The sequence below is a fragment of the Dipodomys merriami genome, unplaced genomic scaffold, assembly GCF_024711535.1.
Source record: "Dipodomys merriami isolate MVZ:Mamm:240054 unplaced genomic scaffold, mDipMer1.0.p SCAF_2, whole genome shotgun sequence".
Taxonomy (NCBI): domain Eukaryota; kingdom Metazoa; phylum Chordata; class Mammalia; order Rodentia; family Heteromyidae; genus Dipodomys; species Dipodomys merriami.
The window spans coordinates 40,925,941-40,941,632 of NW_027203381.1; the positions used below are offsets into that span (position 1 = coordinate 40,925,941).

Genomic DNA, 15,692 nt, shown 5'->3' on the forward strand with positions numbered 1-15,692 from the left:
GTGCTCTTCATTACAAGGACCAGATCTTCCTAGGTATTTTATCCAATGCTTTATAACTTGAGGTCTGTTTGTCTGTCTGAAATAGTCATTGTTCTTGGCTGTGTGAATGCTGTTCCTGTGGACTCCTGTGAATGATTCCCTGCCCCCCCCTCCACCCGCCCATACTGGGATTCAACTCAGGGCCTTATGTTTACTAGGCAAATGCTCTACCTCTTGAGCTACACCCCACAACTTGTGCTTCTATTTTATTTTTGAGATAAGTCCTTGCTAACTTTTCCCAGGCTCACCTCAAATTCAGAGTCCTCTTGTCTCCATTTTGGAGTAGTTGAGATTACAGGTATGTACCACCATACCCAACTTCAGCCTTGAATCTTTCTTTACATATAGGTACTAATTTCTTCTATGTTGTTATAAAATTGACATTTCAGAGATTTCTGATGTATAGTGTCTTGAAAATTATTTTTCAAGTGTTTGTGTCTAGCATTATCCACATCTATTTCAGGTAGGAGGGTCAATCCCCTTTCTCCATTTTGCCAGAGGCAAATGCTGAGCTAATCTCTTACAAAACTTGAACTCTGATGCTCACTCATTTGGTTTCTTGTTTCTCTGCCCTTACTCTTCTCTTAAAATCTGAGTATTTTACAGAATTTGAGGGTGGGATCAATCTTCGTATCTCCATATCTTATTTTTTTATGTTATTGTAAAGATGCTATTTGTAGGGGTTACGTGAGTAAGGTAATGAGTACACTTCTTATAAAGCACTGTTACACTTTCCTTTGTTTTTCTCCTACTAAGTATCTCCATATCTTATTACCAAGTAATTGCATAATAAATTTGTTAACTTTTGAGGGGAGTGTATATTTTGATTGTTTTTTCTAAGTATATATTGGAATTGTCTCAATTAAGTCCTGGCTTTATGACTACATATTCAAGGAATGCTGAAGGGAAATTAATAAGTTCAGACATTTTCTATTGCCATATATATTAGCTTAACTGAGAAGTTATGAATGTTTAACCTATGAAAAATGTCAAACAAGCTTAGTGTAGTGGCCTACACCTGTGATTCTAGCTATTCAGGAGGCTGAGATTGGAGGATTGCAGTTGGAGGCCAGCCTGGGGAAAATTTCAGGACAGTCCATCTCAGCCAATAAAAAATCTGGGCACAGGTGGGGAGGGAAGGAATAGTAGGGGGAAAAAAAACAAAGGAGGGGGTAACAATGCTCTATAGGAAAGGTACTCATTACCTAACTCATGTAACTGTAACCCCTTTGTACAGTATCTTTACAATAAAAATTCTTTTATAAAATCTGGGCACAGTAGTTTACATCTGTATCCCTACTATCAAGGAAGTATAAATTAAAAGATTGTGGTCTAGGCCAGCCTGGAAAAAAAAAACTGAGATTCTATTTGAAAAATAATGAAAGTCAAAAAGGGTTGGTGCTGTGGCTCAAGTGGTAAAATGCCTGCCTAGTTAGTGCAAAGCTTTGAGTTTAAACCTGCTATGCCAAAAATAAATAAAATTCAAAAATAGAAACAAACATGCTGACATCTCACCCCTCCCACAAACTTTTGCTTTTCTTTTTTTTTGTGCGTGCCTGTCTGTGTTTTATCCACATTATCTTTTGACAAAATAAGTAAGTTTTAATATTACTTTTCTTATTTAATGGAACGTTGTGGCTGCACAACGTTCATATTGATCATATTCACATCTTCATTGTGTATGTATGCTGTGATTTATAGTACTGCTTCTATACTTAGACTAAATCTCTTTTTTAGTTAATATAAAAGGAATTTCAGTGAATATCTTGACTTTCCTTTTGGGTTATATCCTTGGCTAAATCCTTTGAAGTGAGAATACCAGAACAAAGGGCATAAATATTTTTAGTGTTTTCATTATATATTGCCAAGTTGCTTTCTTTTTTATTGTGAAAATAACATACAGAGGGGTTACAATTACGTGGGCAAGATAATGAGTACATTTCTTATCAAACATTGTTGCCTTCTCCTTTGTTTCCCCTTCCCATCCCTTACCATCTCCCCCCCTCATGCCCCAGTGGCTTTCTTAAATGGTTATACCACTGTTCACCTTCACCAGCCTGGCTGAGTGTCAGCTTTACCATATTTTTTCAGCATTGTATATTATCACTCCAAGTTTTTTGGCTACTGTAATAAGTGACTTTTCACTGATATGACTTACAGTTTTCTCATATCTACAAAGAGGGCTATTCTTCCGTATACTTGTGAAATTTCACAAGTGGTTTTTCCTTTGCAGAAGAATTCTCCCAAGTGCATCAATAAGCCTCAGCTTTTCCTCTTGTTGGAGAGAAGCATTCATTGGTTTCCTTCTTTTCCTCTCCTATCCATTCATTTATTAAATATTTATTAAATGTTTTCAGTATTCAAGGCTGTGACTAGACTCTAGGAACACAATCAAGAAATAAAACAAAGACACAAACCTTAACCTCCAAGGAATTTATAATATAAAGAAGAGGATACAGTTCTCAATATCTGAATATGAGTGGGCAAATCTGCCAGTCAAAATGTGAGGACCACATTGTGAAAAAAGAAATGGCTTTGATAAAGCATGAATTAAATATCTGTGAGGAACTAGGTTTGGAAAAACCTGGTAGAGGAACTTCTGATTACCTCAGCTTCACTTCAAGGTTGTTCCTGTAAAAGGAAGAAAATTTAGCATCCAAAGGACAACTCTGAAAGACAGTTAAATAATGCTTTCTTGGTTCAAGCCTGTATTCCTAGTTACTTGGAAGACAGAGTTATCAGGAGATAACAGTTCAAGGCCAGTCAGGCATAGAAGTTTGAGAGACTCCATATCAGCCAATGGCACAGAGGTATATGCCTGTTATCCCTAACACCTATGGAAGCATAAGTAGAAGGACTATAGCCCATGCTGGCCTGGACATAAAGTGAGAACTTACTATGAAAGTAACAAATGCAAAAAAATTTAACAAAAAGCAAAAAAAAAGAGGAAGAGCTAAGTAAGGAAGTGTGAACAAGACAGGGCTGGATTTGATGCACATCATGGAGTGTTTAGAACACACAAAGGCAACACAAGAGCTCTACACATGGTTTTATTTTTATTTATTTATTTATCTATTTATTTATTTTCGTACTGGTGCTGGGGCTGAAACTTAGGACCTCTTGTTCCTGCTTAGCTATTTTACTCAAAGCTGGTGCTCTACTACTTGAGCCAGACCTCTAGTTCATAGAACTCTAAACTTGGAAAGCAAAGGAAAAGCAGCCAAGAGAAGGAAATCTGACCCTCTGATTTCCACTTAAGAGTTATTCTGCTTCCTCCTCTTATAGAGAACTAAGTCATCTGGGAGCAACACTGGAACATTACTATGGTAGGTAACAGAACAGCACCACTGCACAAGTGCTTCTGGCTGCCAGCATGTGAGTAGCTATGTTCCAGCATGCACTCCCCACAAAATGTTTTGTCTAGACATACGCAGGCCTCCAAACCAGAGCCAAGTGATCATGTACTGAAACTACAAATCAAAATAAACCTTTTCCCCTTATAAGTTGGTTATTTTGGCCACGCAAAGCTGAGTAGCACATTATCATCCAAGTCAAGGGAAAATGCAAAAATAAAACAGTGCCATCAACCAGTAGCTTCCTTTCTCCTCTTCCCTATGCCATTTCTCTCCCTCTGCTCAGATCTAATTACTGTTCTGTTTATGCATCCTTAAAAGTTTAGTTCTGCCTTTTTTGAATGTAATAGAAATGAAACAATATGGATAGAATCTTTTATGAATTGCTTTTGTATATGTATAGAATCTTTTATGAGTTGGTTTTTGTGTTTACTGGGGTTTGAACACAGGCCTTATAATCTTGCTTGGCTTTTTTTTACTCAAGACTGGCACTCTACCACTTGAGTCACATCTCTATTTTTAGATTTTTACTGTTTAATTGGACATAAGAGCCTTTTCTTCCCTGACTGGTTTCGACCTACAATCCTCAGAGCTCGGCCCCTTGAGTAGGAAGAATTTGAGGAGTGAATCACTAGTCACTGGTTGGCATTTTTTTTTTTTTTGGCTCACCTCAAAAACTCACCTTTTGTGCTGAATATAGGCATTTGTTTGTTTCTATTACATGTGCACATTTGGCATGCTTATAATGGTATCTCATACTTTCAAAGTAATAATTCAATTACCAAAGTAGCTAATCATTTTTTCAATGTACTTTGTGGTCATTTGGGTTTTCTGTTTTGTGCCTGCTGATGTCTTTGTTCATTTTTTCTATTCTTTCTGTGTCTGTTTTTCTTATCAGTTCACTCTTCATATGTTCTTGATACTGATCTTCTGTTGGTTTTATGTGTTTTTCTCTTTTCCTTTCTTATCAATATTTTATCCTGATCCTGACCATACTATTCCTGATCCTGAAGTTATGAATAGTAGTCTACAATATCCTCTAAAAGCTTGATAGTTTTACCTCTGACATTTAGACCTTCCAATTGTCTTTCTCTCCTTTTTGTTTTCTCTCCCTCCCTTCCTCCCTCCTGTACGTCTTTCCTTCCTTCCTTCCTTCCTAACTTCCTTCCTCCCTTCCTTCCTCCCTCCCTTCCTTTCTTCCTCTCTTCCTCCTCTCTCCCTCCCTCCTATTCTTCCTTCTTCTCTTTCTTACTTCCTTTCCACACAGAGTATCCTATTTTTGAAAGGTTCAACTGGTCTCCAAGTCAACCCTATTAAGTCTGAACTATACATAGGTTACATAAATCTGGCTTTGGACTTATTATTGTGTTCTGATGTTGTGTCTGTTCCTGTGCCAACTTTTCCTGTTCTTTAGTAACAAAGCTTTGTAGGTTTGACATATGGTGGGAAATCTCTCTCATTTGTTATTATTCTTTCTTCTCTAATAATACAAGCTATAATAGTGAAGTGGTTATAGTACTTTGAATCTATGTCGACCCACAGAGAGGAAAATCTTACCACATGGACAATTATCTCTGACTCTGGTAACAGGGTCAGCTTTACTAGGTGCTGAAGGCATAGTACAATGCATAGGAACTGTGACACTCTGTGTGTGAGCGCACACACAGATGTGTGTGTGTGCACATCAGTACTGGGACTTGAATTCAGGGGCAGAGCTGTCTCTTAGCTTTTCAACTCAATGTTTGTACTCTACAATTTTTGGGGGCGGGGGGCGGGGTCCGGTCGTGGGGCCTGAACTCTAGGCCTGGGCACTGTCCCTCAGCTCTTCAGCTCAAGGCTAGCGCTCTACCAGTTGAGCCACAGCGCCACTTCTGGCTTTTTTTTTTTTTTTTTTGCTTATGTGTTGCTGAGGAATCGAACCCAGGGCCTCAGGCAAGCAAGGCAAGTGCTCTACCACTGAGCCACCTTCCCAGCCCCGGTACTCTACAATTTTAACCACAGCTCTACTTTTGGCTTTTTTGGTGGTTAGAAGCTGGCTTTGAGGCATGATCCTGAGATCTCAGCCTCCTGAATAGCCAGGATTACAGCTGTGAGCAACTAGTACCCAGCTCTATAACACATTTGAGAGATAATGAAAATGTTCTAATTTATTATAAAATCAGAAGGAAGAAAATGAAGAATATGTTTTGTTTGCTTTACTTTGGTTTGCTTGCAGTATTGAGGATTAAACCCAGGGTTATATAGAAAACTTTTTTTTTGTCAGTCATGGAGCCTGAACTCTGGGCCTGGGTGCTGTTCCTCAGCTTTTCAGCTCAAGGCTAGTGCTCTACCACTTGAGCCACAGCACCACTTCCAGCTTTTTCTTTTTATGTGGCGCTGAGAAATCAAACCCTGGGCCTCATGCATACAAGGCAAACACTCTACCACTGAGCCACTTTCCCAGCCCCAAGAAATTATTTTAATATTTAATTTTTATTATTATTTAATTTTGTTGATCATGGGACTTGAACTCGGGGCCTGGGTGTTGTTCCTGATCTCTTTTTGCTCAAGGCTTGTGCTCTACCACTTTGAGTCACAATGTCACTTCTGGCTTTCTGGTGGTTAATTGAAGATAAGAGTCTCACAGACTTTCCTGCCCCAGCTGGCTTTGAACAGTGATCCTCAGATCTCAGCCTCCTGAGTAGCTAGGATTACAAGTGTGAACCACTGGCATCAGGCTTTGATTTTAACAGACTCATTTTCCCCCTAGTACTGGGGATTGAACACTGTGGCTCTTGAATGTACTCTGCCACTTTAGCGATATACCCCTAGCTCTTTGCTTCATCTACTTTCTTTTTGAAATTAAGGTCTGGGTGACTTTGCTCAGTTTGGTCTCCAATTTGAAATCTTCCTTCCTCTGTCTCTTGAATAGCTGAGTTTACACGTATGAATCAGCACACTCAGCTAACAGATTCATCTTTATAGCTATACTGTCATAAAACATAATTTCAAACTTTTTCTATGGAGAAATATCCCACATAGACAAAGGTACTGAGTACTCCTACTCTTTTTTTTTTTTTTGTCGGTCGTGCGGTTTGAACTCTTGGCCTGGGTGCTGTCCCTCAGCTTTTTAGCTCAAGGCTAGCGCTCTACTACTTGAGCCACAGCACCACTTCTGGTTTTCTGAGTGGTTTATTGGAGGTAAGAGTCTCATGGACTTTTCTGCCCGGGCTGGCTTTGAACCATGATCCTCAGATCTCAGCCTCCTGAGTAGCTAGGATTACAGGTATGAGCCACTGGCGCCGGGCTTGTTGTTTTGGTTTTTGGGGTCCGGTTGTACAGCCTGAACTCTGGGCCTGGGTGCTGTCCCTCAGCTCCTCAGCTCAAGGCTAGTGCTCTACCACTTGAGCCACAGCGCCACTTCCGGCTTTTTTCTTTTTTCTTATGTGGTGCTGAGGAATTGAACCCAGGGCCTCAGGCATGCAAGGCAAGCACTCTACCACTGAGCCACCTTCCCAGTCCTGGCGCCGGGCTTATAATGGCCCTTCCTGATAGAATTTTCTTATGTGAAGTTTTTCTACTTACAGGATCATGTAGCTCTTCCCTGCCCTTTTCTACAAGCCAGGAAACAAAAACACATACTTCCCTACTGGTAGCTGAACATATTATCTTCGTTTAGAAAAATAGTACACACCAATAAATTAATAATCCCCCAGTGCTGATCTAAGTTTAAATAAAAATGGAATTTTAGAAATATTTATTGCTAGGTATTTTCCATGTACTAGAGGATACATAGATAAAGAAAATGAACATAAAGCTGCTAGCATATAAGAGAGTATAGATGATTAACAATCATAATGGTTAGCAATACTATACAAGTCAGAGTATGGTTGTAAGTCTATCAGTTGTTACAAAAAAGCAAAGCAAGTATTGTTAATTTCAATTTTGCGAACAAGGAAACCAAAACATGGACCAATGTAATGGTGCATAGATCAGTTGGATTTGAATACCAGGACTCAGGTGTCAGTCCTGGTCTGAGACAATGCTCACCCCATACATGATACTCAATAAATCAAATGGTGTTGAACTGAAAGAGTAACATGCATCCACAAAGCGTCATGCATTTCTCACAATAGCTATTTAATTTATTTTGTATGGTTTTATTTTTACATACATAAATGTTACTCATTTCACCAGCTGGTGCAACCATCACTATAAATCAGTTCTAGAACATTTTTATCCCTCCAGTAAGGACCCTCAAGCCCATTTTCTGTTTATCTTCATTTCTACCTGCTGACCCAGGCAAGCACTAAGTACTTCCTTTCTTTATAAATTTGCTTTTTACTTCATGGTTCATATAAATAAAATCATATAATATATGAACTCTTTGGTTGCTTTTACACAGCATAATATTGTAAGGATTTAGTCATCGTGTAGAATGTGTTTATATTTTGTTCTTTGTTCTTTGTTGTAGAATGTGTTTATATTTTGTTATTTGTTGTTCTTTGTGGTATTTTATTGCATAGACATACAATGTTTGGCTATCCATTAACAAGTTGCTCAGCATTTTGTTTCTAGTTTTGAATGTAATGAGTAATGTGGCTAAAATACTTGCAGGCACATTTTTGTGAGGGTGTTGGTTTTCATTCCTATTAGATACGTACCCAAGAGTAGAATTGGTGGGCTTTATAATGGTGTTGCTAACTTTTTGAGAAACTGCCAGGCTAGATTGCAAAGGGGATGCCATGTTGTAGCAGAGCTTTCCTAACAGCAATGTGTCAAGGTTCTAAGTCATCCAGACACTCGCTATCACCTGATTGTTGGAAGTCATTTTATTGGGTGTGAAGTAGTATTCATTATATATATTTTTTGTTTTGGTCGGTTGTGGGACCTGAACTCTGGGCCTGCGTGCTGCCCCTGAGCTCTTCAGCTCAAGGCAAGCACTCTGCCACTTGAGCCACAGCGCCAGTTCAGTTTCTGCTAGCTTATCGGAGATAAGAGTCTCACAGATCTTTCCTGTCCAGGCTGGACTTGAACCATGATCCTCAGATCTCAACCTCCTGAGTAGCTAGGAGGACAGGTGTGAGCCACTGGTGCCCGGCTTATAGTTTTGATGTACGTTTTCCTAAGATGACTAGTGATGTTAGGATTTCATATGCATATTTGCTATTTATATATATTCTTAGAAGAAATGTCTACTTAAAATCTTTTGCCAATGTTTGATTGAGTTGCTAGTCATTTTCTTGTTGAGTTATGTGTTCTTTTAAAATAAATTCTACACATACACCTCCATGTTCATTGCAGCACTGTTCACAATAGCCAAGCTATGGAAACAACCCAGATGCCCCACTACTGATGAGTGGATCCAAAAACTGTGGTACCTACATACAATGGAATATTATGTAGCCATTAGAAAGGACAAAATAATGGCATTTGCAGGGAAATGGATGAACTAGAGCAAATGATTTTGAGTGAGGTAAGCCAAGAGCAAGATGATATGCAGATGTGAAAGCCAAAATGCAAGGAGATATAACAAAGAAAACAGGACTTGAGAAACAAAGGACTGCCACTCATTTTGTCATATCATTGCTAAATGACTCCATGTTCTTGACCACATATATGGTATATATATATGCATACAACAGAGGGAAGCTAGGAGTTTCCCACAGAATCAGTGAGAAACAGGAAAATATACAAGAAGGGCCCATCAGCTGCAAGTGAACTAAGCAACCCAAAGACAGCGATGGGAAGGGATGAATGAGAGGGAAAGAGGGAACAGCCTACACTAAGCAAAAGGAAAGAAATGTAAACATCACCTGATGTGGAAGAAAAAAATTGTATTGTTAAAGCTCATAGAATTCACAAACTTTATAGACCATGATAATGACAATTTGTCTTGTGAAGGTTAAAATGTGTTTGTGACTAAGTATCACTATTCCACACTACTGTGAAATATGTGAAATTTATGTAAAGACCTAATCTCAATTTAAAAAAAAAGAAGAAGAAAAGAAAAGTGAGAGAATGGGTGGGTTAAGAGCGATGGGTGACAATGCTGCCAGACACCTTGTATTCACATACTGTTTTATAGAGTGGGAACTTCTTTGTACAACTACTTAAAGATAATAAAAAATTAAAAATAAAATAAAATAAATTCTAGATACTAATGAATTATTAGACAGGTATCTCACAGGTCTAAAGATATATTTTGCAATTATTTTCCCAGAATGTAGTTTTTTCTTTTTTAAAATTAACTGCTTAATTAATTATTATTCTAGGTAGTAATGGAACTGAATTCATGGCATCATGCTTGCTACTCAGTCACTTCCCCACTTGAGCCATTCCTCTATTTATTTCCTTTTCTTAGCAACATATTCTGAAATACATTTTTTTTTTTTTTTGGTGGGTTGTGGGGCTTGAACTCTGGGCACTGTCCCTCAGCTCTTCAGCTCAAGGTGAATGCTCTACAGCAACATATTCTGAACTGTTTTTTTTTTTTTTTCTGTCAGTCGTGGGGCCTGAACTCTGGGCCTGGGTGCTGTCCCTCAGCTCTTCAGCTCAAGGCTAGTGCTCTACCACTTGAGCCACAGAGCCACTTCTGGTTTTTTCTGCTTATGTGGTATCGAGGAATTGCACCCAGGGCCTCATGCATGCAAGGCAAGCACTATACCACTGAACCACCTTCCCAGTCCTGCTTTAAATTTTGACAAAACCCATTTGATTAATTTTTCCATGATTATATTTCCTTATATTTATGGTCAGTTGTTGACTGGTAAGAAGAAACCCAATAAATAGATATTCAATAAATAGTCTAGAACAATTGGATAGACACATGCAAAAAAGATGCTTAGAGTCTTATTGCATTAGGACACACAAAAATGAACTCAAAATGTCTTCTGGACTAAACTATAAGAGCTATAATACTAAAACATTTAGAAGAAAACATGGAAAATTTCAATACCTTGGATTGGAAAAAAATTTTTTTCTCTATTTTTTTTTTTTTGAGACAACATCTCACTCTATAGGCCAGGCTGGCTCCAAACTCTCACTTCTCCTGTCTTCGCTTCCTGGAGTATGGTGGGATTACTTGTGTTTGCCAAAACACCTGCACTTTTCCATCTATTCTTGAATTTTGCCCTTATTTGAACAATCTCTGTATCTGTATATGTGTATAATGTATACATAACACAAAAAGGTAAATACATAGAGTTCAAGTAAGCAAATGATAAAAATAAGTCTCTGAGATTGGTGACAAAATTTGAGTTATCAAAAAATGTTGAATTATCAAAAATGTTGAAAGCAAATGAGAAAGGAATAAGTAGCAAGCCAATAAGTATAGAACATTCCAGAGCTTGTCAAATGGTGCTCATGATAAAATGTAAGTAGAAAGGCAATCCCTTCTTAAAATTCTATGAATTGTGTGTACTTAACTTTCAGGATCTTTATTGATTACAGTCACTGACTGCAGATTAAGATTAAGGAAAAAACAATCTCGTATAGAAAAGTGAATCTTACAGTTAGATGCTACATATCCTAAAAGTTGCATAATATTGTCATAGTGATACCACAATGTTAACATGAACCTCTTAAAGCTAGTTTACATTCAACAAATGTCAGAAAAAGTTACTGTCCATGTACCTATAAACATAAATTCATCAATGTGAAAGTTTTAGATTCTAAATCTTACTTACAAAGGTATTTCCTTTTAGTAAGTTCTCTAGATTGCACCTAAGATTGTTAATAACTAGTTTCATGGTCAGTTACTTCTTATGCCTCTACAGGGAACATGCAAGGATATTAGACTAATACTCAGCCAGTTTTGTTCACTGTGAGTCAGTCAGTGACCTTCTCCCTCTCTGTTGCCTCCATCTCTTCATGGCTCTGGGGGCCTGAATGTTTCCAAAAGCCCTATTTCTTCTTTCAGAAAAATATTTTTTTCAAAATATACTTCCTGGTATGACTAAAATTGTATTATTAGATATTGACATTTTAATAACTTTTCATTATTTCCAGGTACAACTTGTTATTTAAGGCAACCATCTTTCCCCTTAGGAATGCTAACATGTTTTGTTGCTTTTTAATCTCCTCTATTTAAAGATGGATTTTAAATTGTTGAAGTTGTCAGTCCAGTACAGGAACCCTGCCTTATAGCATATGATAAAATTCTTAGACCATAATTGATACTTGGTGCATTTTTGTTTAAATGAGCCAAACATTAATTTTTTTATACTGGTTTAAAGTTTTAGCCCTATGACTTAGGGAAAGATAGGGGAATCCATCAAAATAATAAAAATAATATTCTAGGAGGACAAATAGATATGTCTTCAATATAATAAAGGCTAATCTTACAATGACAAGAGCCAAATGCCATCTGTTTTGCTTTTTGAATACCTAATGACATGATGTTCTTTCATCTCTTCTAAAGAGAAATGATCTCTCTCTTAGATTACAGGATCTATCTACATCTTCTGAACAGCTTAAAATACATTTTTTATCCAGAATGAAATTTTCCTAATGCAGGCACATAGTGAGAAGTGCTACAAATAAAATTAGCTTGTTCCTTCTTGCATTATTGCTAACTTTATTCATTTAAAAAAACAATTAATTTATTAGCTCATCAGAAACTCACATAAATTTGAAAGCTGTATGCTTAGTAGTGAATAAAAATATCTTTTGAGTTGTGGTTGAATGGATACTGGTAAAGCACATATGCATATAAAGTTTGCATCTCACATGGGTAAAATGGTATAAAAAAGACAAAACAAGTGTGTTGAAAACATAATTCACAAATTTTTTAAACACTTTCATTGCCTAAAATACAACTGTACAGATTCTGAATCATTTTTCTCAATTGCTATCTGCTGTGCTGTTTTCAATTACAACTCTCTACTTGTCAGACACCTGGAGCCATCCAGTCCCACCTGCAGACTTATCTTGACCTCAGGGCCTAGACCAGGGCTCCATACTGGAAGAATTCTTTAGAAGCCTTGGAAGAGTAGCAAATCTGCTTGGTATCAGATCAGTCATTCTGCATTCAGGCCCTGATACTGTAAACTGGTCTCAGGCACTAAAACTTTGTCTGGTTATGTGTAATCAAGCCCTTTTATTGTACCATTAGAAACTAGATTCTGGATTTATATAGTTTCATAATCCTACCTTAATGCCTTACTTTTTATTCTCCCACACACACACTTTTTTTTAAGACAGGGTCTCACTATGAGCGTTATTATTACAGGCATAGTATTACAGGCATAGGGTGTAATAACACACTGGGTCTGGGACCTTACTTTGTATCTAGGTGTTTACTACTATCTTTAATATTCTATGGGCTTAGGTAGAGTCCTATCCTGGGAGTCCAGTCCTCATGAATCTGTCGCAGTACATTCCACTTGATAGCTGTGATGTCTGGGTTTCTCCTTATTGCCTATGGTCAGACCCTTCTAGCATCATATCCTATGGTTGAGGTAAGTTTCCTACCAATTGTCAGTTCCTGTTTCTATTCTCTGTCTACCACTGGTGGAACCAATAGGACTTGAGTCCTATTCATCCAAAGATTGAGTTCTAACAAGTAATATTTGTTTGGACTTAAGTCCTGGTCATAAATGACATAAGAAAGTGACTCATACCTGTTTGAGTGAATCCTGTTTTGTATCCATTAGTTGTTCCATTTTCTGGGGTCACAGTTGATGACACAGAAGAGTTTGGTTTAATAGAATGACAAGTAGCAGAGGATTGTCGGCTTCTACATTCTGGAAAGAAAAACCACATTATATGAACAGGTCAATATTCTGTTTAAACAAGTAATGGAGACATGATCCATAAAATCTCTTAAACAAAAAGCTACTCTTTAGATAGCAGTGGCTTCCTTTATGAGTGAGATATCACCTTCCCCTAACCCTGACTCCAAACAGTATAGAATGTTCAGCTAGGAGGACTGTTGTTCCTAGGACCAGATGTCATGCTTGGAAGGAAAAAACAATCAAGCCTTTGTTTCCCACAGATTAGTTCTCTGGGGAAAAATGCTCATAACCAATGTAGCCATATTAGTTTTATGGGTAAGAGAGAGGCTGAAATATCAATAACAAAAAATCTGATAAGCTTTTCAAATACCAGTTAACCTCCTGTCCAGGATTTGTTTAAGTATAGAACAGTAACTTTGATTCTGTCTAATCTGCTTTCAATATTTTCTACTCAATCTTAATTTATGTCCAAATATAGAAGTAATAAAAATGCAAAGAAGATTAAAAATTATAAATTCTTAATGTTTCCCTTCTTATTTATAGAAATAGCAGGCATAAATTGATTATTAATCATGCACTTCACAATTGCATATTAAGTATCTGTTGTTGGGATACTGGTATAATACATTAACAACACTTTGTACTGATGTAGGTAAGTAATGAAGACTATAACCATTAGTGGATCATTAGTTCCAACTAAATTATAAAAAGTAGCATGTGAAATAGAAGTATATAAATAGTTGTAAATAAAAAATTAATATTAGAGGGTTTTAGGAAGTTTCCAAGTTTGCAAGAGCTAAGGGCAATCTTCTCAAGGGCTTCTATAAAGAGATACTGTATTTTAGTCTAAAAACTCCAGGTTATATGTATTAGATGCATTGATATTATGTTTACATACATAAACAATTCCAGTTTCAAAATAGCAACTTCTATATACACAAGGTTTCTCAAACCTTTGAACAGCAAGAAGTTAAATATATTTTATATAATAATCAGTACAAAATCTTGGAGAAAAAAGTTAAAAGGTAGAAAGGTGATAGGGGCCTTATTTCTACACTTTAATTAGGGTTTATGACATTCAAAGCTATTTTCCTACAGGAAAAATCTTCAGACTTTATTAAGAAAGTTATCTATAATTCACCAGGTTTATGAGTCAGTATTTCCAAGATTCAAGTTCAGATGATACCTTGCTTGGAACACAAACCCATTTCCTAAGGAATTACATAAATGCCACTTCAAATGCAAGCAAGAGCAATTACAGTGAAGGACTCAAGAGACAAATATATTACAATTTAGATATACTCTGCTATTGTTTGTGGTCAGACAACAGTCATATATAGGCAACAAACAGAAACCTTAAGGAATTATTTTATGGAAGAAAAAATCTTAGCATCTAAGAAACTGCTGAATAAACTCAAATGCATTGCAACAATGCAGAGACATTGTAGCAGTTTCTATCAAGCACATGAAGATGTGAAATTTCAACTGGATTTATTTGTAAGAATAAGTTAGGTTCTTCCTAATTTAAAAGGACCAAACTTTGTCAACTTAATAGGGCAGTTTCCCTGGCATTATAAAGACTACAGTGTTTATTCCAGGTAGGTTCTGGACAAATTAAAATAGAAAAATATAGATCCTTGAAAATTATCAAAGAATTAAAGAAAAACTGAGTATCTGACACTTTGAAGTCCTCTCTAAATGAAAAGAGACCTAGAAAGTGTTGCTTATTTTCTCCCCTGAGAACTGCACTGCTTCCCAAAAGTCAAATGCAGACATGTACTTCCCTAAATATCTCCTTTAAAAATAAAAGGATCAAGTCAATAACCTACTAAAGGGTTTCACATTTTTGGAGAGCCTCTGAACTTGAGCTCTTTATCTATATCACACCTGTACTCTGAACTCTGTAAGAGTCACTTGTAGCCATACTCTATCTCCATTCCCTCCTCTTCCCCTCCAGGAATTTGATTACCTTTCCAGCAGATAAGAGGTCCCTTTGACAGTACACCCTGGGAGGTTCTGACTAGGTAGTACTTTAAGTGCTTCTGCTTCTTAGGCTGAGTGGTGAGCTTCAAGTTAATGTGGTTGGAAAATTCCGTGAAATACCGAAATCCTCTTTCTCCACAGCCGATACAATTTCCAGAAAACCCTGGAATGAGGAAAACCAATGGTACTGGTGGCCTTCTAAGTTGACACAATTTCTTTGTATAATATCCTAATTTTAATTTGTATAATATCTCCTAATTTTAAGGAAATAATTCAAAGGGAAAACTTGGTTAACATTTTTTTCTTAGAATTCTTTTTAAAAGAGTAGAAGACTGGATATAATTTAAATGCTGCTCCAACAAGATAACAGATAAGGAAATACAGTAGATAGTATCATGACAGAGGTTATTCCTATCATATATATATATATATATATATATATATATATATATATATATATATATATATATATAAAGAAAACCTTGGTCTTAGAGACACCTTTTTCTTTTTCTTCTTTTTTTTTGGGGGGGAGGGAGAGGTCACGCATGGGTTTTGAATTCAGGGCCTGGGTACAGTGTTCCTGAACTTTTCTGCTGATGGC

At 36.9% G+C, this 15,692-nt stretch overlaps 1 protein-coding gene across 4 annotated transcripts in view; it reads right to left on the bottom strand.

The window, feature by feature from the left end:
• Greb1l (GREB1 like retinoic acid receptor coactivator) overlaps positions 1-15,692 on the bottom strand; it is a 258,809-nt gene that overhangs the window by 85,157 nt on the left and 157,960 nt on the right. For all 4 annotated transcript variants that reach the window (XM_070029460.1, XM_070029459.1, XM_070029463.1 and 1 more), the window contains 2 exons: positions 15,078-15,254; positions 12,995-13,117 (listed from right to left, as the gene is read on the bottom strand). In XM_070029460.1, coding sequence (XP_069885561.1) covers positions 12,995-13,117; positions 15,078-15,254 — 300 coding nt within the window. The remainder of the gene's footprint in view (positions 1-12,994; positions 13,118-15,077; positions 15,255-15,692) is intronic.